The sequence below is a fragment of the Clupea harengus genome, chromosome 8, assembly GCF_900700415.2.
Source record: "Clupea harengus chromosome 8, Ch_v2.0.2, whole genome shotgun sequence".
NCBI lineage: Eukaryota > Metazoa > Chordata > Actinopteri > Clupeiformes > Clupeidae > Clupea > Clupea harengus.
This window is the reverse complement of record NC_045159.1, coordinates 30,485,688-30,512,365: the sequence shown is the minus strand read 5'-3', so window position 1 is coordinate 30,512,365 and position 26,678 is coordinate 30,485,688. Positions and strand designations below refer to the sequence as shown.

Here is a 26,678-nt window from a genome sequence, read left to right as displayed (position 1 = left end):
CATTTCAAATTTGTATTAAGTAGAGATGGGCATTTCAAGCAAAAACACTACATCCCATCCCTACAAGTACGCTGACGCTCTCTCACACACACACACACACACACACACACACACACACTGTTTAATGTCTATGTGAAGCCCTCACATCATCCGCAAGTGGTTGTAAATACCTTTTACTGGTGAGCTGATTTTGCACACACACATGTATTTATTTTTGTTATAAGCTGAAGGATATGCAACCGGGAGAGGCAACTGAAGAACTAACTAAACTAAAAACCTAACTAAAAATATTGATGCAAAAGTGGCATATATGATTATATTCTAAAAGACCTCAACAATAATAACATGAGAGTAAAATGAATGTAGTAAAATCATTTTTTATTTAAATCAAATGTAAACATACCCTTACAAAAACCTACTTTCAGAGGTGCTCAGACTTTGTACAAAAAGACATTGTAAAGATTTCGGGCCAAGACTTTTGAACTCTGAACCTTGTAAACATGGGTGCCAGCTAAACATAGGCGATTTTAGCATTCAGAAGGTTTGTGTGGTTTCACTACTAAATATTAGTAACTTCAGAGTAACCTTTTCTTCACCAAAACAAGTGTCCCTACACACTGAATATTGATGAGATAAGTGTAAACACACCTGGGACTGCTTATGGCCCATCAGTCAAAGACATTGGCCATTACGTAATGGCCCTGGAGTGTCTTTGTGGCTCTCTACTCCCCACAGGTTTTCTTGCCACGTCATGACCCAAAAGCGATCGCCAAACCACCATGGCCTTATCATATGAATAGCCCTCATCTGCTAATGGGCTAACCTCACTCAGAGACTGAAATGTGCAAGATTTTAGTTATATCGTCCTTACAAAGTTCGAATTCCTTTTTTAGTTTCGAAAAGAAGAAGATTTTTAAAAATGTGATTCATTGAAGACAACGGGAGAGGCGCAACTCTATATGCATTTCACTAGCTGAAAATCTATGCATTTTAGGAGCAGTACAACGCAGCTAAATCAATTATTTTTTAGTTTAGTTCGTGATTATATTTTGAACATCATAAACAAAAGGGTGTTTAGCACAATTATGGATCAAGTTAATAGTGCTCATCTATTGGTGAACGATGGGGTGAAGGATGTTCAAAAAAGATGCCGGAAAAAGTGAGAACACACATCCAGCTCCAGAAGGGGGACCACCAAGAAAAATGAAAAGGACGATGGGAACGGTCATAGTTATAGTTATGTCAGTGTCCCTGGACACATGTGTGGAGTCTCTGGAGGACATGGCCACAGGCTACACCAGCCCCTCAGTAACACTCCATGGTGAAGGGACCGGCATAGGTCATAAGAATATGCCATAGTCAATAATTTAATGATATTATACCTAGTTATAATTGTTACTTTTATTTGGATTTAACTAGCATGTAAACAGTTCCTGGGTGAATATACTCTTGGGCTGACCTGGGGAGTGAGGTGTGATAGACTCTCACCTTCCCCCCCCCAGGGTCGAGACAAAGAGCCCTGCACCCATGGCCCATTTGAATAGACGGTAACACCCCTTGAATATGAGTGTATTTAACAGACTGTTTCTCAAGGAATAAGTCAGATATACTGAGGTGAAGTTCTGTGAGGGAGGATGGATCCTCAGTCTCTGTCTCACAGTGGTCGGCCGCCATTCTTCAAGAATAAACCTGAATCCTGACTGATCAAACCTAAGACTGAATCTTCAATATATGGTATAAATTATATACCATCAATGGCCACAGGCTACACCAGCCCCGCAGTAACACTCCATGGCCACAGGCTACAACAGCCCCGCAGTAACACTCTATGGCCACAGGCTACACCAGCCCCGCAGTAACACTCCATGGCCAAAGGCCCCTCAGTGCACTCAGTAACACTCCATGCTTAACAGCTGTCTAGAAGGGGTTTTTCATCAAACGTTGTTCATTTTTGTTCTCCAAACACACCTTGGGTGATTGTGGCCAAACACAAACTGAACTAAATGTACCGTATATATTTGCCCAAACATTTGCATTCAAGGTGAGGGAACTGGACAGTTATAGAAGGCTTCATTTAACTCATCTACAGCCTCGATGAAAGTGATACAATGAAATATTGAGTAGGATTTGAATACTTTTGCACATAATAAAAACTCAACTTCATCTTCATCAAAATCAATGTAATTGTTTCAAACATTTTAATTAAACTGTCATCAAATTATCAGAATGTCTTCACAGTTAAGGATTTTGAAATAATGTGAAGAAGTGAAACTGTGTGTGTAAATAGCGAGTACGTGTACTCACGTCAGAAGTGAAACTGTGTGTGTGTAAATAGCGAGTACGTGTACTCACGTCAGAAGTGAAACTGTGTGTGTGTAAATAGCGAGTACGTGTACTCACGTCAGACGTGCACCAGTCCTGGAACATGGACAGAATGTGGTGCAACTGGATCTGAATGGAGAACCCGGCCTCCCACTCCGGCTCCACCTCAATGTGCTGTCCAAACTGCCTCTTCACCTCCTCCATGCCCTGCCAGCGGAAGAGAGATAGTGGTGTGGGGTGGGGCGACAGTGGTACAGGAGGTAGAGAAGTCGTTTAGTAATCAGAAGGTTGCTAGTTCGATTCCCTGTCGAAGCGTCCTTGAGCAAGAGACTGAACCCCTAATTGCTCCTGATGTGCAGTGTGCCATCAGTGTAAATGTGAAATGTGTATACATCCTTGTAAGTCGCTTTGGATAAAAGCGTCTGCTAAATGACTAAATGTAAATGTAAAAATGTATGCAGAGGGCACCATCACTCAGCATACACACTAACACACTAACACCATCACTCAGCACACACACTAACACACTAACACCATCACTCAGCACACACACTAACACACTAACACCATCACTCAGCATACACACTAACACACTAACACCATCACTCAGCACACACACTAACACCATCACTCAGCATACACACTAACACCATCACACACACTAACACACTAACACCATCACTCAGCATACACACTAACACCATCACTCAGCATACACACTAACACCATCACACACACTAACACACTAACACCATCACTCAGCATACACACTAACACACTAACACCATCACTCAGCATACACACTAACACACTAACACCATCACTCAGCACACACACTAACACCATCACTCAGCATACACACTAACACACTAACACCATCACTCAGCACACACACTAACACACTAACACCATCACTCAGCACACACACTAACACACTAACACCATCACTCAGCACACACACTAACACCATCACTCAGCATACACACTAACACACTAACACCATCACTCAGCACACACACTAACACCATCACTCAGCACACACACTAACACCATCACACACACTAACACACTAACACCATCACTCAGCACACACACTAACACCATCACTCAGCACACACACTAACACACTAACACCATCACTCAGCACACACACTAACACACTAACACCATCACTCAGCACACACACTAACACACTAACACCATCACTCAGCACACACACTAACACCATCACTCAGCATACACACTAACACACTAACACCATCACTCAGCACACACACTAACACCATCACTCAGCACACACACTAACACCATCACACACACTAACACACTAACACCATCACTCAGCACACACACTAACACACTAACACCATCACTCAGCACACACACTAACACACTAACACCATCACTCAGCATACACACTAACACCATCACTCAACATACACACTAACACCATCACTCAGCACACACACTAACACACTAACACCATCACTCAGCATACACACTAACACCATCACTCAGCATACACACTAACACCATCACTCAGCACACACACTAACACACTAACACAATCACTCAGCACACACACTAACACACTAACACCATCACTCAGCATACATACTAACACACTAACACCATCACTCAGCATACACACTAACACACTAACACCATCAATCAGCACACACACTAACACACTAACACCATCACTCAGCACACACACTAACACACTAACACAATCACTCAGCATACACACTAACACCATCACTCAGCATACACACTAACACCATCACTCAACATACACACTAACACACTAACACCATCACTCAGCACACACACTAACACACTAACACAATCACTCAGCATACACACTAACACACTAACACCATCACTCAGCATACACACTAACACACTAACACCAGCACACACACTAACACCATCACTCAGCATACACACTAACACACTAACACCATCACTCAGCACACACACTAACACAATCACTCAGCATACACACTAACACACTAACACCATCAGTCAGCATACACACTAACACACTAACACCATCACACACACTAACACACTAACACCATCAGTCAGCATACACACTAACACCATCACTCAGCACACACACTAACACACTAACACCATCAGTCAGCATACACACTAACACACTAACACCATCACTCAGCACACACACTAACACACTAACACCATCAGTCAGCATACACACTAACACACTAACACCATCACTCAGCATACACACTAACACACTAACACCATCACTCAGCACACACACTAACACCATCACTCAGCACACACACTAACACACTAACACCATCACTCAGCACACACACTAACACCATCACTCAGCACACACACTAACACAATCACTCAGCATACACACTAACACACTAACACCATCAGTCAGCATACACACTAACACACTAACACCATCACACACACTAACACACTAACACCATCAGTCAGCATACACACTAACACACTAACACCATCACTCAGCATACACACTAACACACTAACACCATCACTCAGCACACACACTAACACCATCACTCAGCACACACACTAACACCATCACACACACTAACACACTAACACCATCACACACACTAACACACTAACACCATCAGTCAGCATACACACTAACACACTAACACCATCACTCAGCATACACACTAACACACTAACACCATCACTCAGCACACACACTAACACCATCACTCAGCATACACACTAACACCATCACTCAGCACACACACTAACACACTAACACCATCACTCAGCACACACACTAACACCATCACTCAGCACACACACTAACACCATCAGTCAGCATACATACTAACGGACAACACCAGTACTCAGTGATCAAATAGAAGAGCATGTGTACATTGCTATGCTCAGCAGTTTACCAGACTTTCCAATAAGCTGTTCATCCCTGCGTGGTTTCTTGATTTAGTCATGCGAATGTTGGCTGCGAATATATGAAACACCTCACTTTCTTACCGAAATAGCCTTCCTTTCTCAAAAAAATAACAATGCAAAACATAAACATAACTGCAAAAAAGGTTTTCTAATGATGAATTATCCCTGTAACATGATAATGTTATATTATATATTTCTGATTCATTTAATGTTTAATTGAAAATACATTCCTTTCCAAATAAATTCTCTTTGATGAAAGTCTGAAGCCTGAAGCAAATTCCCCTATATTGATAGACTTCTATCCCTGTACCTGAGTGGAGCCATATAATAATAATAATAATAATAATAATAATAATTTATTTTATTTGTAATGCACTCTTCATTCAATATTCCATATGCCCTCTGCACTTCCCCAAAGCCCCTTTCTAGCCTGTTCTTCTACGGCACACTGGGACTTATTCAACTCTGTACTTTTTTATCTGATGCTCGTGGCATTTCATTGGCTTTGTATCAGTCCTCTATTGCACAATAACAATAAAGTGAAATCTAATAATTGCAGTTCAAGGTCAGGCTTCATAATACTCCTGCCCACATGCAGGCAAGTTTAGGTGCAGTAGGTGTATTGAAAGAGATACCTGCATGCAGTTAAGGAGGTCTAGAAAGACTTTGAAACCATTAAAAAAATGGGTCCTCAGCTCGTCCGTCCACACCGAAGGCTTGCTGATCAGGATGTACCTATGGGTAATTAAAACATAAAAGCATCAGATATTTTACCAGCAGGACTTTCGAAACATTGACATTGCCAAGGCTCAGCAAAAGAAACTGTGGAAAGACTGTTGTGTGTGTGTGTGTGTGTCGAGAGGCACCTTAGGTCATGGAAGATGACCTGGACTCGGAAGAACTTGTCAGAGTTGTAGCCTTGAAAATGGAACCGATTGTTGAAGTCCAGATGCTCCCTTAGCATTTCCATCACGGTGTTTATGATCACGGTTATCACGTTTCCATCTTCTATCAACTGCCTGGCCTAGATGTGTGTGTGTGTGTGTGTGTGTGTGTGTGTGTAGGGAGGGGGTAATGAACAAGAGAAGATGAGCTGAAACACTGAGTTACTGCACATGAAACCAGATTCAATGTATTAACCATGCTTCTTATTGCTCTTAGCTTGACTGTTCTCTCCCTTGTACGTCGCTTTGGACAAAAGCGTCTGCTAAATGACTAAATGTAAATGTAATGTAAAATGTATTGCTGATCTGGGGCAACTGTCGCACTGGTGTAGTAATGCTTACCAGCGTTGGTACTGTGAAGATCTGCACAGACAGCGCTGTGATGGATATGTTTCTCTCATGATCATCACTTATGAAGTCTTTCTGAAGCTGCTGATATAGCTGGAGAGCAAAGATACCAGGAGTTAGATATGGGGGTGCACCCTGCCATGTGGCAATACAGAGTCTAGGTTGTTTTTTGGATGATTACTTGTATAGGACATTGAGAGAAAAAGTCACAAACCAATAGCACAAGGAATTTAACACTTCATGGTATACAGGTTCACAATCAAAGGATGACCAGCCTTTACGAGTGAGTGACCACCCAGCAGCCAAGCTTTGTAATACCGTATTGCAGTTCTACCAATTACACCTTTACAAGACTTACAAACATAATTAACGTGTTTACTGTTGCCGGCTTAGCTGTTTCGTTTTTTAAGAACTATGTCTGGTTTTAGCCAACTATTAAATTATTCACAGCATAAAAAAAAAAAAAAACTAAATATGTAAAATCCCTATAAAAGAAACAGACCAAACAGAGTCGTACCTTTGTGAATTCCAAAGCAAACTGCCTCTTGTATTCAGTCTCCATCAGAAGGCTACAGAAGATCAGTTCATGGATGATTTTTCGAGCGCCTGGACAGAGAAATAACCGATCAGACCTTCCCAAAGAATGCTTTTATGTGCAATATATATTTTCATCCATCATTGTTTTGGGAGCTAGTAATTATTCAAAAGTACATTCGGCCCCAAGTTTGTCTTTAATGGAACCAATGAATGAGGAACATTTTAGGAGCTCTTGAAAGAGCAAAGAGTAAAGGCCTGTGTATACATTAATAGGCAGCAGAGGTTGGTAGGAGCAGAGGACCGTACTAAACATTCTGTCCATATACTTAACCTGTGATCAAATGACCCTGAGTATTTGTTCTTTTTGGACATTTTCTGTATGGTTTAATGTGACATATTATCAAAAGCCAAATCACTGATATGATTAACACTGCCACGGTAGCAAAAAAGGAAATGGATAGTGAGCATGTGTGGGCTATGAGGGAATAGAAGGTCCGAGAGGGAGTCCCTAGGGTCACTGAAGGAATCTCGTATCTGAAGAAGTGTACTGGCCTTTGTAGAGACGAGCATCGTGCAGCATGAGCCGGCAGATTGGACTGGGCCGGTCCCCATCAGCTGAAGGCTGCAGGGCCACCTGACAGAACACCTGCCTGAGACCCACTGACAGAAACCCATACACCCATTCACACACAAGGATATACAAAAAACACATGTTAGGAGGAAAGGAAAACAAGATTTCAACAAGTAGGCTTCCAAAAGCAAGATAAGGTAAGAATATGTCTGTGTGTGTGTGTGTGTGTGAGAGAGAGAGAGAGAGAGAGAGAGAAAGAAAGAGAGAGAGAGAGATATGGGACTGACACTAAGAGAGAGAGAGAGAGAGAGAGAGAGAGAGAGTGAGAGAGAGAGACAGAAAGAGACAGAAAGAGAGAGAGAGAGAGAGAGAGGATGAGAGAGAGAGAGAGATGAGAGAGAGAGAGAGGTGGCTGACACTAAGAGAGAGAGAGAGAGAGAGAGAGAGAGGATGAGAGAGAGAGAGGGTGAGAGAGAGAGAGAGAGAGCGAGAGCGAGAGAGCGATAGAAAAGACCTATTACCAGAGTATCCAATGACCTGCTGGAACCAGACGCCCAGTCGCAAGGCCAAACTTTGATGGGCCATGACTGCTGTGTGTAGGATCTCCACACGGAGAGGCTGGAGGGAGATGTGCTCGGAGTTGGACTGGAAAGGATGGCACACAAACCCAAAGTTCAGATTTTAAATGTACACCCAAGTTCGGATCAAATGTGTTGGTCTGTACATACAAGGGATGCGAATAGGGCTGTGGAAAATAATCATTGCATCAATGCACTGTGATGCTAACGTGAAAGATTCTGCCTCGATGAAGGAAAATAATAAATAATAAATGTTTTAAACAACGTAAATAAATCATAAGTATGCCATAAATGTTTTTAGACATTGACCTACTGCTGGGCAATATTCTTTGAGACAGCATTACGTAAAAAGTTTAAAGAGATAATACAGTTCAAACCTGCTTACTCTAATAAGATCTTTGGCTTGTTGGCAGGTCCTCAGAGTTCCTCTCTTCACTGCCCTGCGCCCCTGGTGGTGTGGAGGGGAAAAACAGTGATTTAAATGTGTGTGTACCAATATACCTTTGAGACAGTGATTTAAATGTGTGTGTGCGCCAATATACCTTTGAGACAGTGATTTAAATGTGTGTGTGCGCCAATATACCTTTGAGACAGTGATTTAAATGTGTGTGTGCGCCAATATACCTTTGAGACAGTGATTTAAATGTGTGTGTGCGCCAATATACCTTTGAGACAGTGATTTAAATGTGTGTGTGCGCCAATATACCTTTGAGACAGTGATTTAAATGTGTGTGTGCGCCAATATACCTTTGAGACAGTGATTTAAATGTGTGTGTGCGCCAATATACCTTTGAGACAGTGATTTAAATGTGTGTGTGCGCCAATATACCTTTGAGACAGTGATTTAAATGTGTGTGTGCGCCAATATACCTTTGAGACAGTGATTTAAATGTGTGTGTGCGCCAATATACCTTTGAGACAGTGATTTAAATGTGTGTGTGCGCCAATATACCTTTGAGACAGTGATTTAAATGTGTGTGTACCAATATACCTTTGAGACAGTGATTTAAATGTGTGTGTACCAATATACCTTTGAGACAGTGGTTTAAATGTGTGTGTACCAATATACCTTTGAGACAGTGAAAAATAATGTGTGTTAGAGGTATCACACCTCATTGCAAGATATTGTTGACATAGTACTCCCTCGTAAACATATATGTGTGTTTGTACAAGGCACGGTACCTCCTTATCAATAAGAGCAGTGTGTGTTTGGGCCTCGTTGTGGTCACAGTTGATCGAGCGCTGGAGGGTGTAGATCACATGGTCGTAGGAGTGGTGCTCGTCATTGTACAGTACACAGAGGTACATGTTCTCCTTCACCCTATAGACACAAATCAGGAACTTCACTGAATGCTGACAAATTCATCCTTGTATTAGAGCCTTTCCTTCCACAGAACCTTACTAATAATAATTATTATTATTACCCCACACCATAACAATGACTTACCTATCTATTTATTGATTAATATTATTATTAGTAGTAGTAGTAGTAGTAGTAGTAGTAGTAGTAGTATCATTATTATTATTAACTGCTCACCAAAATATCTGTACAAAGTATCACAGTTTTCAGTGGGCAGAAAAAGTACACACATCAATTCAGACCCACAAGTTTCATATATCTGTGTGTGTGTGTGTGTGTGTGTGTGTGTGTGTGTGTGTGTGTGTCATGCCCATTCACCAGGTCTCCCTGTTTGTATGTTTTGAAGTGAAAGTGTTCATACCTTTATGTTTGTGTGTGTGTATCACACACACACACACACTCTCTCCCCGTGTGTGTGGTCAGTTGTCTCCGTTATTTGTGATTTTTACAGTTCTTGAAGAAATGTGTCTGGAGCAGCAATGAATAGATAGGTCAGTCATTCATTGTTATGGGGTCAAGTGGAGTGAACAATGTCACCCAATACCTTTCAGTCCGAGTTGTGTGGAGTGATTTTGGAGCAGTGGTGTTGTACAGTTAGTCTTACTGACTACCTGAGTCAGAGGATTGTGCTTTTTTCGAACGATAGTAAGCCCTCCTGATTTAGGTTGTACCTCTGGGTAGAAAATTAAATTCAACCATTTGCTACATCCAACCTCCCGCCTCCCATGTCTGGGAATGTCGAATGGGGCTGCAGTGGGATCACCACCTTTGCCTTTTTGTACTGTGGTATCGAATTGGGAATATCAAGAATCATGGAATATCGCTGGTATTGGCACTGACTATACATTTCTGGTCTCATGCAACCCTAGGCTAAAGATTAGTTAGCTCGTGGAAAGCTGTTTTTTAAGCTAGCTACAATAACTGACAAAACGTAGCTGACTACCAGCAGCAAGTTAGCAACTGTGAAAATGTTCTTGCTAGCCTAATATGAACTTGCTAATATAATTATAATAGTAGCTAGCTACCTAGCTAACAAACAAAAGCGTTCACTACGTGTCTCTTGGGTTGCGTCGAATTACATTTGAATTTGTGAGAAAGTGTTGCTGTTCGGTTTAGCTAGCTAGCTAGCTAGTTATCGCTTGGTAGCCAAGTGTCTGTGCCACCACCAGTTACATATGGTGAATCAGATGTGCTCTGTGCTTTATGGAGAACATTATTGAATTGCTTCAAATGCTTTAAACACTACGCCAGGTTAACACGGTTCATATGTTGCCTAACAAGTCTTCAACTCTATCTATTTATTTTAAGAAGAATGGGCACGCCATCAGATGCAGTTTCAAAAAAGTGCTTTTGGGGCTTTAGTGGGGTCCCTCTGAGTACTAGCGTCCCAAATCAAGGCGTGTTTATTCACACATACTGTGTCTGGACTCCATTGCATAATGTGTGTCAATGATATAGACTGCTTTTTTTCAGTAACATGACAAGGCCATTGCTTGGTGCACCACCCTAAGTCCAAATAGTTGTACACAATAATTGTGACAGGTCTTACTCTTTTCAACTACATTACGCTACTCTAAATACTCTATTAACTAAGGTAATAATGTGCAGAAGGCTTTTTGGTGCCTTCATTTTTTTGTTCATTTTCGTTTGTTTATGAGAGGCCGTATATTTGTTTACAAATGACCAACCAGCATTTATTCTGCCTTTATTTGCCTACCCTCAGCCAAAGGGAAAGCAAAGATGGAAAGTTAAAGCTGTGTACGGGTAATTGCCATATTGTAAATTCAGTTTGACAAAAGGTCGCCACACTGGATAACCAGTTTTTCTAAAATCATTGGCCTGTTTTGATTGAGCAAACAAGCTGAGGAAAGCTTCTGGCCACATAATGAGATAAACACCCCATTTGGAGGTCAAAACAGGGACAAGTGAAGCGAAGGAGTGCGGTTGGCAAGCACACACAAACCAGAAATAGGGGCTTGTGGTCAGTCACACAGGGTAGTATTAAAGGAGTTGTCCAAGGCTCACAAAGGTTGTTTAGCGAGCTAGCCAATGGCTGAGGGGGAGGTGATCACAGGTGGCTTATATATACGTCTTTCGAAAAGAAAATCCCATTCTGGGTATGACAGAGGGTCTTGTTGTTAATATTCCCTCTGGGTGTCACAAGGTTAGCAGTTTCTACCCCTAACCCTAGTCTGGATTCATATCACCTAGGAGCTATCCCATACTGAATCTTTTCCTTTACCTGTTAAATCACAACCCTTACCCTAATCTGGTTTCATCCCCTAACTGTTTCACCTGTGGCATGCCATAGTGAAGTATGATCTCTGATTAGACAACAGTGCAATGGGTTGGTAAGATGCAAGACGTGGAGACGTCCAGCCATTGTGTGAGGCCGCCTAATTACTAACAGAATAGAACATCTTTTCCTGTGTATGAGTAGCATGTAGCATGACTTATGGACATGTCTTCAAACATCTGACCTATATGTCCTGATAATTGATAATAATGATGACCTGCCATAATAATACATAATACATAAGTCCAAAAGATTTAAATTATGCCACTATCATTTTTTTGTCCATCTAGACGCGTACTGTGATGAGTTAATGGACCCATGTATGTTGTGAAAGGTACCTTGGCTGGAGCTCTGTGGACAGCTCCTGGCTCTCCTCCCATACCAGCAGATCCGTGCAGTAGTTCAGCAGCACCTGGAAGAGCAGCTGAGCACGCTGTTGGAGATCTGTCTCCAGCACACACTCTTCCTGCAAGGACATGACCAGCAGCAGAAGATAGATCATGCAACAGTAGTACTCTGCCCTCCTCCTCTCTCTCACACAGACACAAAAAACACATACAGGGGGTGGGGTCACGGAACAAACAAGCAAAAATATCCATCACACTATTAGTCATATAAGTCCACATATTCAATTCAATTCAATTCAATTTTATTTATATAGCGCCATAACAATACAATTGTCTCTAGGCGCTTTACAGAGCCCAGAGCCTGAAACCCCCTTAGTGCAGGCACAATGGCAACACGGGCAAGAAAAAAACTCCCTGTTAGTCAGGAAGGAACCTTAAGCAGAACCACGGCACATAAGGGGGGACCCATCTGCTTGAGGTCGGCCGGGTGGAGATAGGAAGGGGGGGGGGGGGGGGGGGGGGGGGGGGAGGGTTGTGTGGCAGAAGGGGAAGGGCACAGATCTATTCCAACAACTTGATTTCAATCACCTTATAAAGAACCATTCATGGGCTCATGTGACAACACTGACAACGTGAAGTAACAGCTCCTCTGGCCATTGCTCTGGAACATTGAGTGCCTGTTCTTACGACAGGGGCATTCAAATGATGCACCTGGATTTATCAATAGTGTCTGTAATCAGCAACATTATGTTAATTATATTCACATTGCCTCTATGGTGCAAATGAATGCAAAAGGAATGTCACAGAGTGGTGACTTCACTAGACAGCTCATGCCTTTCCACTCCAGAGAGTTGGTTAGGTTTGTTTGCTGTTTGAGCTATTATTAGCTGGACTTTCTCTCTATAACTGGTGACCCTGAGAACCGAAAACTTCCTGAATGTCACTTTCTCAGGCATCCCTGCTGTTTTCCTCAATGGGAGGTCAAGGGTGAGGTGTCGACCTTGTGTGTGTGTGTGTGTGTGGGGTGCATACGTGCATGCAGGCTACACACAACTCCAGCGTGTAGAAAACTGCAAGATACGGGTCACATTCCCCAAACACTCCACATGGGAAACTATATACTAGCTCTCAGCCCCATTCTTTCCCCATAGCTGGCACGAACACATACCGTTTCCATGGGGATAGATGCTCCAGTGTCGTGTTTGGAGCAGCAGGGGCCAGTCTTCCAGGCTTCCAGGTCACCGCAGTCACAGAAGCCACCACCTGATGAGGCATGCATCTGTTGCACACACACACACACACACACACACACACACACACACACACACACACACACACACACACACACAACAAACCAGAAATATAGAAATCATCCCACTTTCATCACTACATTTTTTTTTTTTTTAATCTTTAACACCATCTTAAAAAAACTGTTGACAGACAAAAATGACTATTAGTGCAAGAAAACTGCACAAAGAGGGAACATTTACCTTGTAGCGATGCCCTTTGTGTGTGCTGTTCTGGAAACAGTCCATACAGAGCACACATGTGGGGTCAATGGCACAGTCTCTGCAAAAGAACATCCAGGGGTCACATTGGCTGGCAACACAAGATGACACTTGGACAACAATGGACAAATGGACACCTAGAATAGTTAAAGTAACACTATGGAGTTTCTGGAGCCGCCAGCTATGGGGCTACTTTCTGCTGGACTGTTCAGTAACTTATTTGCTGTCTTGCTTTGTCTTGTGTTGCACTTGCTTGATGTTTGACTGAGTAAGGAAAGTTGTTGGCAAGCTAGCCAACATAGCTATGACAATAACATTACAAAGAAGCCGACGCGAGAGCACTTATTACTAGCATCAATGCCCAAGCGTGCAGGGATGGATTACCGAACGGGCCCAGGGGCCCATGAGCTCAGGGGGCCCCTAAGCCAGAGCCTCTGCGTGAAGTCGCTGTTATGTAGGGTGACCAGACGTTCTCCGGAAAAAACGTTGTCACGGGGGAGGGGTCATTTGCATGTGAAAAATATGGCAAAACTTTGTCGCGGGGGAGGGGCGCGGTCGGCTTGCTATACACTGCCCCGCCCCCTCCCCCGTGACGAAGTGTCCTCCTTTTCACAAACTCAAATCTCCTTCTACATGTCCAGGCCCAGGGGCCCATGGTTTCATAATCCGTCCAAGTTTTCTAACATCGCTAACGAGATGTCTTGCTAGCGGCTAAACTTAGTGAAACCTGTTGAAATTTGCTTACTTTGTTTATGACAAACTAGCGAGTCAACAACTTTCCTAACACAGTCAAACATCAAGCAAGTGCAACACAAGACAAAGCAAGACATCAAATAAATTACTGAATAGTCCAGCAGAAAGTAGCCCCCTACTTGGCAGCTCCAGAAACTCCATAGTGTTACTTTAAGTCAAAACAACAAGTAATGCAGCTGATTATCTTCTTTTCACCCATGTTTGTTTGTTTGTTTGTTAGCAGCATAACTCAAAAACTACGGCTCTGGATTCTGTAAAGCACCTTGGAGACAATTTTATTGTTTTGGCGCTATATAAATAAGATGTAATTCAATTTTTTTTAAATGTGTGCACACACCTTAACGCAACATTATGTAACAATTTTACCTTAAAATAACTTTACTAGCTTAAAAATCATTGTGGTGGTACACTGACTTAGAGAATGGGACCTGCGCCACAGCCACAGCATGCCAGGTACGCCTGGTACTACACTATGGAACTTTGGGGGACAGGGCGCAACACCTCTCAGAGAAGGCGAAGAAACAGAGGAAGACTTTGTCGGAGGAAGCGAGGAAGAGAAAAAGAAAGTAACCGAGCAAGAGACTGAACTCAGTCTTGTTGGTGAGATCGAAGAGAGACAGCAAGTCAGATGCAGAGCAGAGATCTTTTTCCAGATGCCTAAACTGATCGACCTCAGTCCCGTCTCACTCTAGGTTTCCATTCAGGCGTATTATCGGCAGGCGGTATTCCGCCTAGGGGGCATTGTCAGAAAAATCAAGTTTCTCTGTTAAGTAGCAAGTTCGGTTGCAGTGCAGCGCTAATATAGCAGATTAGCTTGTGAAGTCATGAAAATATGATAGATGTTGCGTCATTCATTTACTTATCCATTAAATGTATTCCTTTATTCATTTGTTTTCTCTGATTCATTTATATCAGCCAGTTAAATCACGAGATCACACATACCAGAGGCCAAACGCACCGATGAGGCTACAGGTTACAAACCAGCTAGCTTCTACATTGATCCTCAACTAAAGTGTTAGCAGCAAGCTAACAATAATGGTCTAGAGCTTCAGTTAAGACCTACAATATTCTGTTTGCCCTGACAGTGTTCGTGTAGTATATAAACAACAAACCGAGTCGATGTAGACATATAAAAGTCGTGTAAACACCTGAATTCACCTTTATTCACATAAAATATTTCCCAGTAACAGAATCCCGAGACTCCGCCATCTTGCTTTGATTTTTTTGATTACTCCCGCCCATCTGCACAACTTCAGCTGCCAATTATCACAGACGCCAAACTGATTGGTTACCGCGTGGTCTGCATTTGCATAAAGTTAAAGAATCGTCAACTTTGGAAGGGAAGCGGAGGCGTTTCGTTGCTCGACAGACGGGCTATCGTCTCCATTCATTCCCAATGAGAGCGGGACGATTAACGCCCTAATGGAAACGAAGCTTCAGGCCAACATCCAAATAAATGTATCTCGAGCCACCAAATAAGCCTTGGAAGTTTGCAACCTTGCACACCTAACTAATAAATAATAAATTACACTGGCCAATGAATATTATGCACAATATGTGCCTTTATCATGATGCCACTAACATTTGTATTAGATTAAACATACTCCACATTCAAATCCTAAGAGACATGTATATAGACTGAAAATGTGAACAGAATATGAGCAAAACTAAAAACTTTTTTTTATTCTTTTAGTCGTGTTAGCGTTCATCTACAAGGTCACAATAAATACAACTATGCAGTCATATTTGTGTAAACTCCTGTAATATTACATGCTTCATTGGTTTTTGGCATTGTCTTCCCAGCTTGCCGACAAATACATGTGTACCACTGTCCATAAGGCTGTCTCAAAGGGTGATTTGCATTCATGATAGTGGGGTAAAAGTAAGCAACACTCTTAAAACTTTAGAGAGAACTCTGTAGCAAAACAAATCTAATTCTCGCAAAATGGGGCCTTAATTTGGTACTCAATATCAGTTAGTAGTTATTAGCAGTTATTACATCATTAATGGCTGATACAGATATAGGTACATGTAAAATGTATATTATGCTACAATGCTGAAATGTTATCATGGAGACGGGTTTCGCTCTCTTGTACTTTTTCTGTTTTATTAATTTGTGTGGTCTTCAGTACTCCCTTTCCTGTCACTTTCACCAGGGAAGATCTACTGAATGTTCGAGAGTCCACTATACAAACTTTTTTACCGGTCTTTACACACCCAGAAACTTTTTTGTTTAGAGATTTTGGTCGGAGGTGCACTGTGGCAGTGGCATTAGCGGTGCCCGTGTCAGTTTGTTGCCATGGAGATGACAACAAATGCGGTCTTCAGTAGCCTGACGTTGTCATACTCATAATTCTAGTCAGAATATGAGTCTGATACTGCTCCATTGGGCTGTGATTATGGGGCGTGTTTCAACCGAACCAGGAGAAAAAAATGCCTCTTCGCTCAATTGGTTACCTACAACCAATCAGAGCAATGTAGTATGTGACCAGGGCCAGCTGATAAATTAAACTTTTACCGGATCCCGTAGGAAGGAAGGCAAAAACATCTTTTCGATTGATAAATGCCTCGCGTTTCTCTGTTCCTCTTTCAAAATGAATACACTGTCAATGTCTAAATGGACTCGAATCTATACATTTCAGCTCTCCAGCGGCAGCCATGTTTGTTGAAAACGAATTCAACCTGTGTGTTGGTGACGTAGTTGATTACGTTACGGTTGATCATCTGTCCATCATCGTATAAAGCCCGCCCTGATAATTTGATTGGTAAGCTCAGCTTCAGGTCGGGCATAATTTCTCCCCAACGGAGCAAAGCCAGACCGAACTTCCAGACCTCAAATGTTGTGGGCGGCTAAGTTCGGATGGTATCCAGGCTAGGTCTTCAGTACTCCATTTCCTATCACTTTCACCAGAGAATATCCACTGAATGTCCGTCAGTCCACGCAAAAAAAACGTTTTCACCGGTCTTTACACACCCAGAACCTTTTTTAGAGATTTTGGTCGGAGGAGCAGCAGCTCTATATGGAGCTTGTAGGAGACGCAGGCGAGGGAAGCGCGCTGGAGTGCTGGTTAAACTGCGAGAGCGGAGGTTCCGAACACCGCTTCCGTCATTACATCTGGTGAATGTCCGCTCTCTGCCCAACAAAATGGATGAACTGCTGCTCTTAAACAGGATAAAAAGGGATTTTTCAGGATCTGCTGCCCTGTGTTTCACTGAAACCTGGCTTGGTGAGTCCATCCCTGACAGCATTCTACATCTGCCGGGCTTCCAACTCCACCGTGCAGACCGCGTAACGGAGTTAACGGGGAAAACGAGGGGAGGCGGAATCTGCTTCTACATAAACGAAGGTTGGCCTACAGGTGTCACAGTATTAAGGATAATATGCACTATTTCAATCAACTGCAAACCGTTTCATTCACGTGGGAGTTTTCCTCCTTCATCTACTGGCGTAGACAGAACACAACTCAAACAATACAAATCCAGTCTTTTCAAGTTCTTTAGCTCACTGGTTTCAAACTAGCGTCTTTCTTCTATCTCGCTGTCTTCAATCTAACGTTCTAGCTTCTGATTGACTCTTGCAACTGTGCTCTCTTAAAGCAACAGTGCACTTATCGTAACTGGCAAAACTAATAATATGCATCACTATTGTATTACTTTTGATATTCATTTTAGCCTGTGTAAAGTTAATTTGTTTCAATGTACCGGTAGGCACCTGCGGCTTATAGACATGTGCGGCTTATTTATGTTAAAAAGAATTATTTTTAAAAAATTCAGTGGGTGAGGCTTATATTCAGGTGCGCTCAAGAGTCCGGAAATTACGGTATTAGATCACACATTTCTTTGCAAGTGGCCAAACTTGCGAAATCGGCAGGGGTTCAAATACTTATTTTCCCCACTGTATGCAAGGATGCTGTTTGTGGACTTCAGCTCGGCGTTCAACACCATCATCCCAGAAGTCCTCCTCACCAAACTCACCCAGCTCACTGTGCCCGCCTCCACCTGTCAGTGGATTACAAACTTCCTGATTTCTCCCTATCAGGATTCCCCCTAACAGGAAACCCTGGATGACTGTGGAGGTCCAGGCCCTTCGGAGGGAGCGCAACACAGCTTTCAAATCAGGTGACAGAGCACAGTACAGCATAGCCAGGCACAACTTAAAAAAAGGCATCAAGTAGGCCAAAGCCATGTACAGGGAGAAGATTGAGGGCTACTTCACCAACAGAGACCCAACACAAGTGTGGCAAGGCATACAACAGATCACCAACTACAGGGGAAGCCGCAACCCACCCACAAACACCAACGCCTCCTTAGCAGAGGAGCTCAACCACTTCTATGCCCGCTTCGAGACATCTGGGCTAGATAATGGAGCTGCTCCCCCACCTGCTGGCACAGACCACACAGCCATGGTAACAGCAGAGGAGGTAAGACACATCCTCAGGTCTGTGAACACAAGGAAGGCAGAGGGACCAGATGCCATTCCAGGAAGAGTGCTCAAAGAATGCGCATACCAGCTCGCAGATGTCTTTACGGACATTTTTAATATGTCTTTAGCCAAAGCGGTCGTACCAACCTGTTTTAAAACAGCAACTATTATTCCTGTGCCCAAGCAAAGCAACATCAGCACTTTAAATGATTATAGAGCTGTGGCGCTCACTCCCATCATCGCCAAGTGCTTTGAGAGGCTGGTGGCGAAGCGCGTTAAGGCTGCCCTCCCTCGCTCCCTGGACCAGCATCAGTATGCTTACAGGGAAAACAGGTCCACTGAGGATGCTATCGTCACAGCCCTCCATTAGGGATGGGCATAATTAATCGACGATCGATTAATTGATCATTGAGAATTTCGTCGAGGACATTATTTTTTCATCGATAAAACTAATGCATATTCTGTTGCGTAGTGTGCGTGTAATTTATTTATTTTAGGGCTGTCAAAGTTAACGCTTAATCTATGAGATTATTGTGGCCGAGATTAATGCGATACAATATTTTAACGCAGTTAACACAGCTTTGTTTACTTCCGGTGTGCGTTGACCAATGACATGAAACCGCTGCGTGCCTGCAGTCAGTTAGATAGGAGAAACTGAGACGGTCGTTGAAGACGGAGAGAGCTGAGGGATTGTTGGGCGGAAAGTTTCTGTTTAAGAGGCAAAATGACGGAACAATCGACAAAACTAAAGTTGCATGTGGCATTTGTCAAGCTGAATGTAGCTATCACAGAAGCAGCTCGTCTTTAAGTTATCACCTTAATGCAAAGCACTCGACAGAAAGCAGTCCCAGGTTAGATGGTCGCCAACCCACACTCCACGACTTCTCTAGGAAAATAACTAGACCAGTCCGTGAAAAGGTTACCAACGCTGTAGCAGTTTGGTTTGCCGGTGACTGTCGGCCCATCAACATAGTTGAAGACGGTGGGCTGACTGAGGTGATTCGAATTGCTTCAGAGGAGAACTCTTACGATTTACCGTCGAGGGGCACCATTGTGTCTCTCATTCATTCCTTGTATGACGGCGAGAGAGCACAAACAAAATACAATTAAACAACAGTGTCTAAAATACACGTTGCCTGAAGTGATTTTTAAAAAGATTTTCAATCTATTGACAGCCCTAATTTATTTATAATCTGATTTTATTTTGGAGGAAAAAAAAACGAGGGTCAGTTGTGTTTATGAGCACCGGCTTCTAGCTGTACAGCAGCGCATATTTTCAAGTGTAACCATTGAACGGATCTCGTTTAACTGCCACAAGAGTTGTCCATCTTGTAAGTTTAACTGCCACAAGAGTTGTTCATCTTGTAATAAAGATCTCAATGAGGAAACACGCTATGTTTTTTCTATTTTCACTGCATTTTAATATAACCTATAAATAGTGAATTTTAATATAAAAATATTAATGATTAATCGAAAATCGATCGTTAATTCTCCCGACGATCGATTAAGACAATTTAATCGAATGCCCATCCCTACCCTCCATACAACGCTGACACACCTGGACAAGAAGGAGACATATGTGAGACTCCTCTTCATAGACTACAGCTCGGCTTTTAATACCATCGTCCCCAACCGGCTGATCACCAAACTCCTTGATCTGGGCCTCAGCTACAGCCTGTGTATGTGGATTAAGGATTTCCTAACAGATCGCCCCCAGACAGTGAGACTGGGTCCTCACCAATCCTCGAGCCTGTCCCTCAGCACCGGAGCTCCACAAGGCTGTGTATTGAGTCCCCTGCTCTACTCCGTCTACACATATGACTGCACCAACACCCATACTTCAAATACAGTAATCAAATTTGCAGATGACACGACTGTGGTAGGACAAATCACCAACGGAAATGAAAGTGCCTACAGAGACGAAGTTGACAGACTGACAGGATGGTGTAAGCAAAACAACCTGACCCTGAATGTCAAAAAGACAAAAGAAATCATAGTTGACTTCAGACGGCAAAAGGCAAACCCTCAACCCCTCATCATCAATGGTGAGGAGGTGGAAAGGACCTCCTGCTTTAAGTTCCTGGGGGTTATGCTCTCAGAGGACCTGAAATGGGTGATGAACACAACCGCCACAGTCAAGAAAGCACAGCAGCGGCTCTACTTCTTGAGAATACTGAAGAGAAACAACCTGTCTCCCGAGCTGCTTAAGTCTTTTTACCACTGTTGCATTGAAAGTGTCCTCACATACTGTATCACTGCATGGTATGTCAACTGCACAGACAAGGACAGGAAATCCCTCAGTCAGGTCATAAGGTCTGCGGAGAGAATAATTGGACTTTCACTGCCTACCCTGGACGAAATCTTTAGGACATGCTGCCTCCGCCGAGCATGTGGCATTTTGAAGGATGAGACTCACCCCGCAAACCATCTCTTCACCCTGCTACCCTCTGGCAGGCGCTACCGGGCCACTACAGCCCGCACCTCCAGACTGCAGAACAGTTTCATCCCCAGGGCCATCACAGAACTAAACAATCACACAACCCTCATACCCTCCACCCAGCACAACTGCACTTTTTTTAGTGGTTGCACAAACAAATTTCGTTGTGTATCCAATGCACAATGACAAATAAAGTCTATTCTATTCTAGACAGGAAGCAGCAGGTGAGGCTGGGAGAAATGACATCCAGCACCCGGACAGTCAGCACTGGTGCCCCCCAGGGATGTGGGCTCTCCCCACTGCTCTTTTCCCTCTACACCAACGACTGCACCCGTCTGTTCAACTCCTGAAATTTGCAGACGACACAACAGTCATCGGCCTCATTCGAGATTGGAGATGAGTCTGCATACAGGAGGGAAGTCGCAACAACCTGGAGCTGAACTCGCTCAAAACTGTGGATATGATAGTGGACTTCAGGAGGAGCCCCCCATCACTGCCCCCCCCCCACACCATACTCAACAACACTCTGTCTGCTGTGGAATCTTTCAGGTTTCTGGGTTCCACAATCTCCCTGAACCTGAAGGGAGCCCAACATCAAAACAGTCATCAAAAAGGCCCAGCAGAGGAAGTACTTCCTGCGCCAGCTCAGGAAGTACAACATGCCTCAGGAGCTGCTGATCCAGTTTTACACTGCAGTCATTGAGCCTGTTCTCTGCACATCCATCACTGTCTGGTTTGGATCGGCCACTAAACTGGACAGGAACAGACTACAACGGACAGTCAGGTCTGCAGAAATGATTATCAGTGCCAACCTGCCCACCATCCAGGACCTGTACACCTCCAGAGTCAGGAAACGGGCAGGGACTATCACTGCAGTCCCCTCACACCCTGGACATAATCTGTTCCAACTCCTCCCCTCTGGCAGGCGCTACAGAACTCTGTACACCAAAACCACCAGACACAGGAACAGTTTCTTCCCTCTTGCCTTCACTCTAATGAACAGTTGACTACAAATTATTATATTATATTTATTTATTTTATTCTAAACTGATGTGTTACACTGTATATTTCTGTGTAAGTACATTGAGCGCCACTAAACCCGGAGTCAAATTCCTTGTATGTGTAAACTTACTTGGCCAATAAACACGATTCTGATTCTGATGTGTTGCATTTTCAAAACCAGATTACTTGACAATACTTTGCTGCAAATACTAGCACCATAAGGGAGGGCAAGTCCCACCATTTACTTAGATATGCGATTCATGTCATGACTACTAGGACTTTGAGATATATTCAAATAAGCAGAAAGGTTAGAGGTAGCCATCCTGACACTAGCTGATGTGTCTCTGACCTGCACGAGTAGACAGTCTCTCCCTCCTTGAAGACTCTCCCACATAGCTGTGAAGCTGTCCCTCCTCTCTGCTGGAGTTTCTCCACGCCAACACGAGGGTCTTCCCCAAACAGGAAACACTCCAGCGGTAATAACAGTCGCTGCTGCGCTAGTAGCTCCTCTTCCGGTGGTCGTGGCTCCGCCTCCAGGCAGTAGACTTGTGGTACCTCCTCCATCAAATGACACAGGATGGCTGTGCCACTGTCTGACGCCTCCTTCCATCTCTAAACCCAGAGGACAACTTGAATCAGTATAACTATGACAACAGAAAAAAATACTGAATCTATTAGGCCCAAACGTTGTTCTGTTTCCCTTTCTCAAAAGAACTCGAAAGGTTATGAATAAAACATGGTTATCTAACAGCCACAACTAGTTTTTCAATAACAGCTACACAGTGGAAATTGTGCATCCTTAAACTCTAAGAACTCACTTTGGAAAGCCTGATAAGCCTAGTTCCATTTTCTGGAATTGTAAATCATTCCGCAAAAAAAATATAGCCTACTCTTTGTGACTGTTGTATACGTTTAATTAGTTCATTTTGAGTATTTACATTTTTAACTTTTCTGTAATTAGTGCTATCAGTAATAGTACACTGTTAAAAACCCCTCGCATGAGGGTAGAGAAAGGAAAGTCCAGCACAGAAAGGGTGCAGGTTGAGCTTGGGAGACAAAAACAGGACAACAAAACAGGACATTAAACATTTAGATTACCAGCAACACATCATCAGACTGAGGAGAAGTCTTTCTGCCTTCTACCTTTTCTGATTGGGTGCCAAGCGTCGAAGCTACGCAGGCACCCTACACGACTTTGCACCGCAGGAACTCGTGAGACTTTCATGTGGGTCGAAAGTTTACAGTAACAGCAAACTGCCGGCCCTTTTTGCCTTTTGCTTTTCCACTGCGGTGCAGGAACTAACGGACAAACTCTTCAATCGCAACATCATTTCTTAACTTATTCCTCAAGCAGCAACATTAAAATGAGGCTGTTAAATCAGATCATTTTGACGTAATGTTAGGATTACCCGAAAGTTGAATCGAACGTTGCTAGTGGCTTCATGGGAGCTGTAACTGTAACTACAACTTGTTGTTGTGTTCCACTCGTTGGGTTTAACCAGTAAACGCCAACCATCACTGCCCCCCCCCCCCCCCGCCCCCAGTTTCAGGGGGCAGTAGAGACTATGAGGTGGTATTAAACAGGTAAGCAGGTCTTGTTTACACCATTAAGCTCACATGTTTTGTAGATGCACACGGTTGTGGTCGAACATAAGACAGACCCCCCCCCCCCCCCCCCCCCAGGATTTTGTAATTTCAGGAATTTTAGGCTGCAACTATCTCAAAAAAGGCCTGCGAAATCCTGGGGGGACTGCTTGATCACAGCCATGCCTACATTACTTGAGCCAGGCTTTGTAGCACTTAAATGGTTAATAGTTATTGGAGGCCTTCCTGCCTCAGACGTATGCATAGACCTTAACATCTTTGATGTCTAGGATCAACGTCCCCTCAAGTACATCGTTTGTTCACGGGAGAAGTGGCACATTTACATTGTGCACTGGGCCAAGCCTCTGCGTATCCATTCAAGCGCTGATAGGGGCCACATTTCGCTTCGCCCCTCCCTGGTTATTCCTCCCCGCCAAATGGTCCCGAGACTAATTGTTTTAGTTCCCACCTAATTTCGCCCGAACTGTCCAGTCAGACAACCTGTGAAAAACATTTGAACCCATTTCATTGTTAGTCTTTTTCTTCTGTAGCCTTATATCTGGTCTTGGATTCTGTTAGACTTTTGTGTGCATTGAAGAATTCTGAGAACATCATACTGTGGAGACATCTGCTAAACTGTGTCATTGTGGAATAAATGGATCTCTGCACCAGTCGGCTTCATTGAGTCTTTGCCTACTCCATCTTCATCCAGTTAACTTGAGTTGAATAAAGATATACAACTTTGAGGTATCATCAGGAATTCACCATAAAAACAACAGACTCTTCCATATAAATATATACAGATATGGACAAAGAAAAGGTGTCTTGAATGGGATGTTCGGCTTCGAAGCCCTTTCAGTTAGGTCTATTGCAAACCTGGCTATATCCTAAAATCTATACCAGAGATTATACAACATCATAGGACTGTGTCTATACTTTCTCACCTTATATTACTAAGTAATGGACAATTTAGCAGGCTAATGTGCTAATCAGGTAATGCCATTGCCATAGCCTGTTGGGCTAGAGTGTGACATACTGTTAGCCAAGTTAGATGCTGTAGCCTACCTGTGAGGGTTTCTGACTATTTTGTTTTGTGTTGATAATTGACTTAAATAAAAATGCAAATGCAGGCATATCTTGTCCACTCCCGTTGAGTATTAACACTTTAAAATGTCCCTTTGCAGTCAAATTTGAACAGCTAACAAAAATGTCTGATTCATTTGTGATTCATCTGCAACTATGGTTTTTGCAGGGTGGTCTGACCCAGACTGCAGAACTATATAGCTCATACAACTGTATAACCTGGGTGGCTAGTGGGAGCAACAGGTATGTTTATCTGTCCTTCAAATTACCATATATAATATCAAAGTGAATTTGAAGATATACCAGAACTAATTACCTACATCAAAAGTGGTAAATGATTGCATACTATTCAAGATCATAACGTACATTTACTGCCCATGTCCCAGCTGAAATTAACGGTATGGTTTCGTAAGGATCCGACGAGGCATCATTACGTTTATGGTATTTGCAGACGTCTGTATCGGTCATGCTAATGTATTTGTTACAAGTCCTACAATTTTATACTTCATAATAACACAAATAGGTTGAATGTAAACATCACTTCATAATGACATCCCAACACACACACACTGTATTACGGAAGCTTCCGAGCACATTTCACTGCTGAAAACAGAAACCGTTATAGAAATTCTAATGGTTTCCGCTACTAACCACAACAACTTGGTGTGTTTTGGGACACCTTCCGTTAAGATGAATTGGTTTGTATAGGTTTTCATTACATCAATGATTTCCAAAGAAAATTCTAATTTTACCCAGTGGGCATGAAATGCCAAACACATTACCAGTAGAGGCCAACATTGACAATCACAGCACCCGTTATAACCACTAAATGTAAGAAGTAAAGTCCCCGGAAGCTTTCGGAATCTAGTATTCCTATGGTGGGATGTCATGATGTTTACACTTAACCTACCTATGTGATTATGAAGTATTAAGTTAGCTCGTCGGTCGGTGACATGAAACTTGCCTACTTTGTCATAGACCTATTAGCTAATGTCTACTTGGTGATAATAAAACCATTCAGTTCACTAAATGTTAACTGACAAAAGTAAACCAACGTCAGCTACAAAACTAATGTTAACTGAGAAATATTCGTCCGCGTTTAAGGGGCATATATATGCGTTTTCTAGAGCTAATGTAGGACTATCCAAAGTTAGCATATAGCGCAGCGTCATCTGCAATACAGACCAGGTTTAAGAGATCGAAGGCACCTGCCAACAGAAACCAGCTGTTCAGACACTTGCACGGAAGAAAATAACGTCAGATATCCTTTTGTGCATGTGAAGTACCACTAATAATTCCATTCGCCAGGACAGATGGTATACCTTGCTAAGCTCCAGAGCGTTCAATATTTTTTCATCTTCCGCCATGTTCCTTCTGCCGTAAATTGTTTCTCGCCTACTGCAACATGCTAGGTACATCCCATATCGTTTTTTACATGCTTCCTCTGTATTCGTTCCTCCAGCTCGTGCCCCGGAAATCATTCGAGTTGTGACGTCATGAAGGATAGAGTCGCTTTGCTCACTAAAGTCCGTCCGCCATGTTGGTCAGGGCAAAACTGACCGGCAAACCAATTCAATTCAATGAGGATCTCCAGTTTATTCGGGCTAAAAGGCACTAACCTGGACATTTCTCAACCGATGAACAT

The 26,678-nt window shown here is 43.0% G+C and overlaps 1 protein-coding gene across 1 annotated transcript in view; it reads right to left on the bottom strand.

Annotated features, from left to right (window-relative positions):
- ubr1 (ubiquitin protein ligase E3 component n-recognin 1) overlaps positions 1-26,510 on the bottom strand; it is a 65,606-nt gene extending 39,096 nt beyond the window's left edge. Inside the window, exons 1-14 of the mRNA XM_042708524.1 lie at positions 26,356-26,510; positions 22,716-22,978; positions 13,734-13,812; positions 13,412-13,522; positions 12,235-12,362; positions 9,423-9,561; positions 8,626-8,688; positions 8,184-8,307; positions 7,644-7,751; positions 7,072-7,160; positions 6,549-6,647; positions 6,129-6,286; positions 5,898-5,997; positions 2,401-2,529 (exon numbers count right to left, since the gene is read on the bottom strand). Coding sequence (XP_042564458.1) covers positions 2,401-2,529; positions 5,898-5,997; positions 6,129-6,286; positions 6,549-6,647; positions 7,072-7,160; positions 7,644-7,751; positions 8,184-8,307; positions 8,626-8,688; positions 9,423-9,561; positions 12,235-12,362; positions 13,412-13,522; positions 13,734-13,812; positions 22,716-22,978; positions 26,356-26,451 — 1,686 coding nt within the window. The 5' untranslated portion in view covers positions 26,452-26,510. The remainder of the gene's footprint in view (positions 1-2,400; positions 2,530-5,897; positions 5,998-6,128; positions 6,287-6,548; positions 6,648-7,071; positions 7,161-7,643; positions 7,752-8,183; positions 8,308-8,625; positions 8,689-9,422; positions 9,562-12,234; positions 12,363-13,411; positions 13,523-13,733; positions 13,813-22,715; positions 22,979-26,355) is intronic.
- Positions 26,511-26,678: the final 168 nt, after the last annotated feature.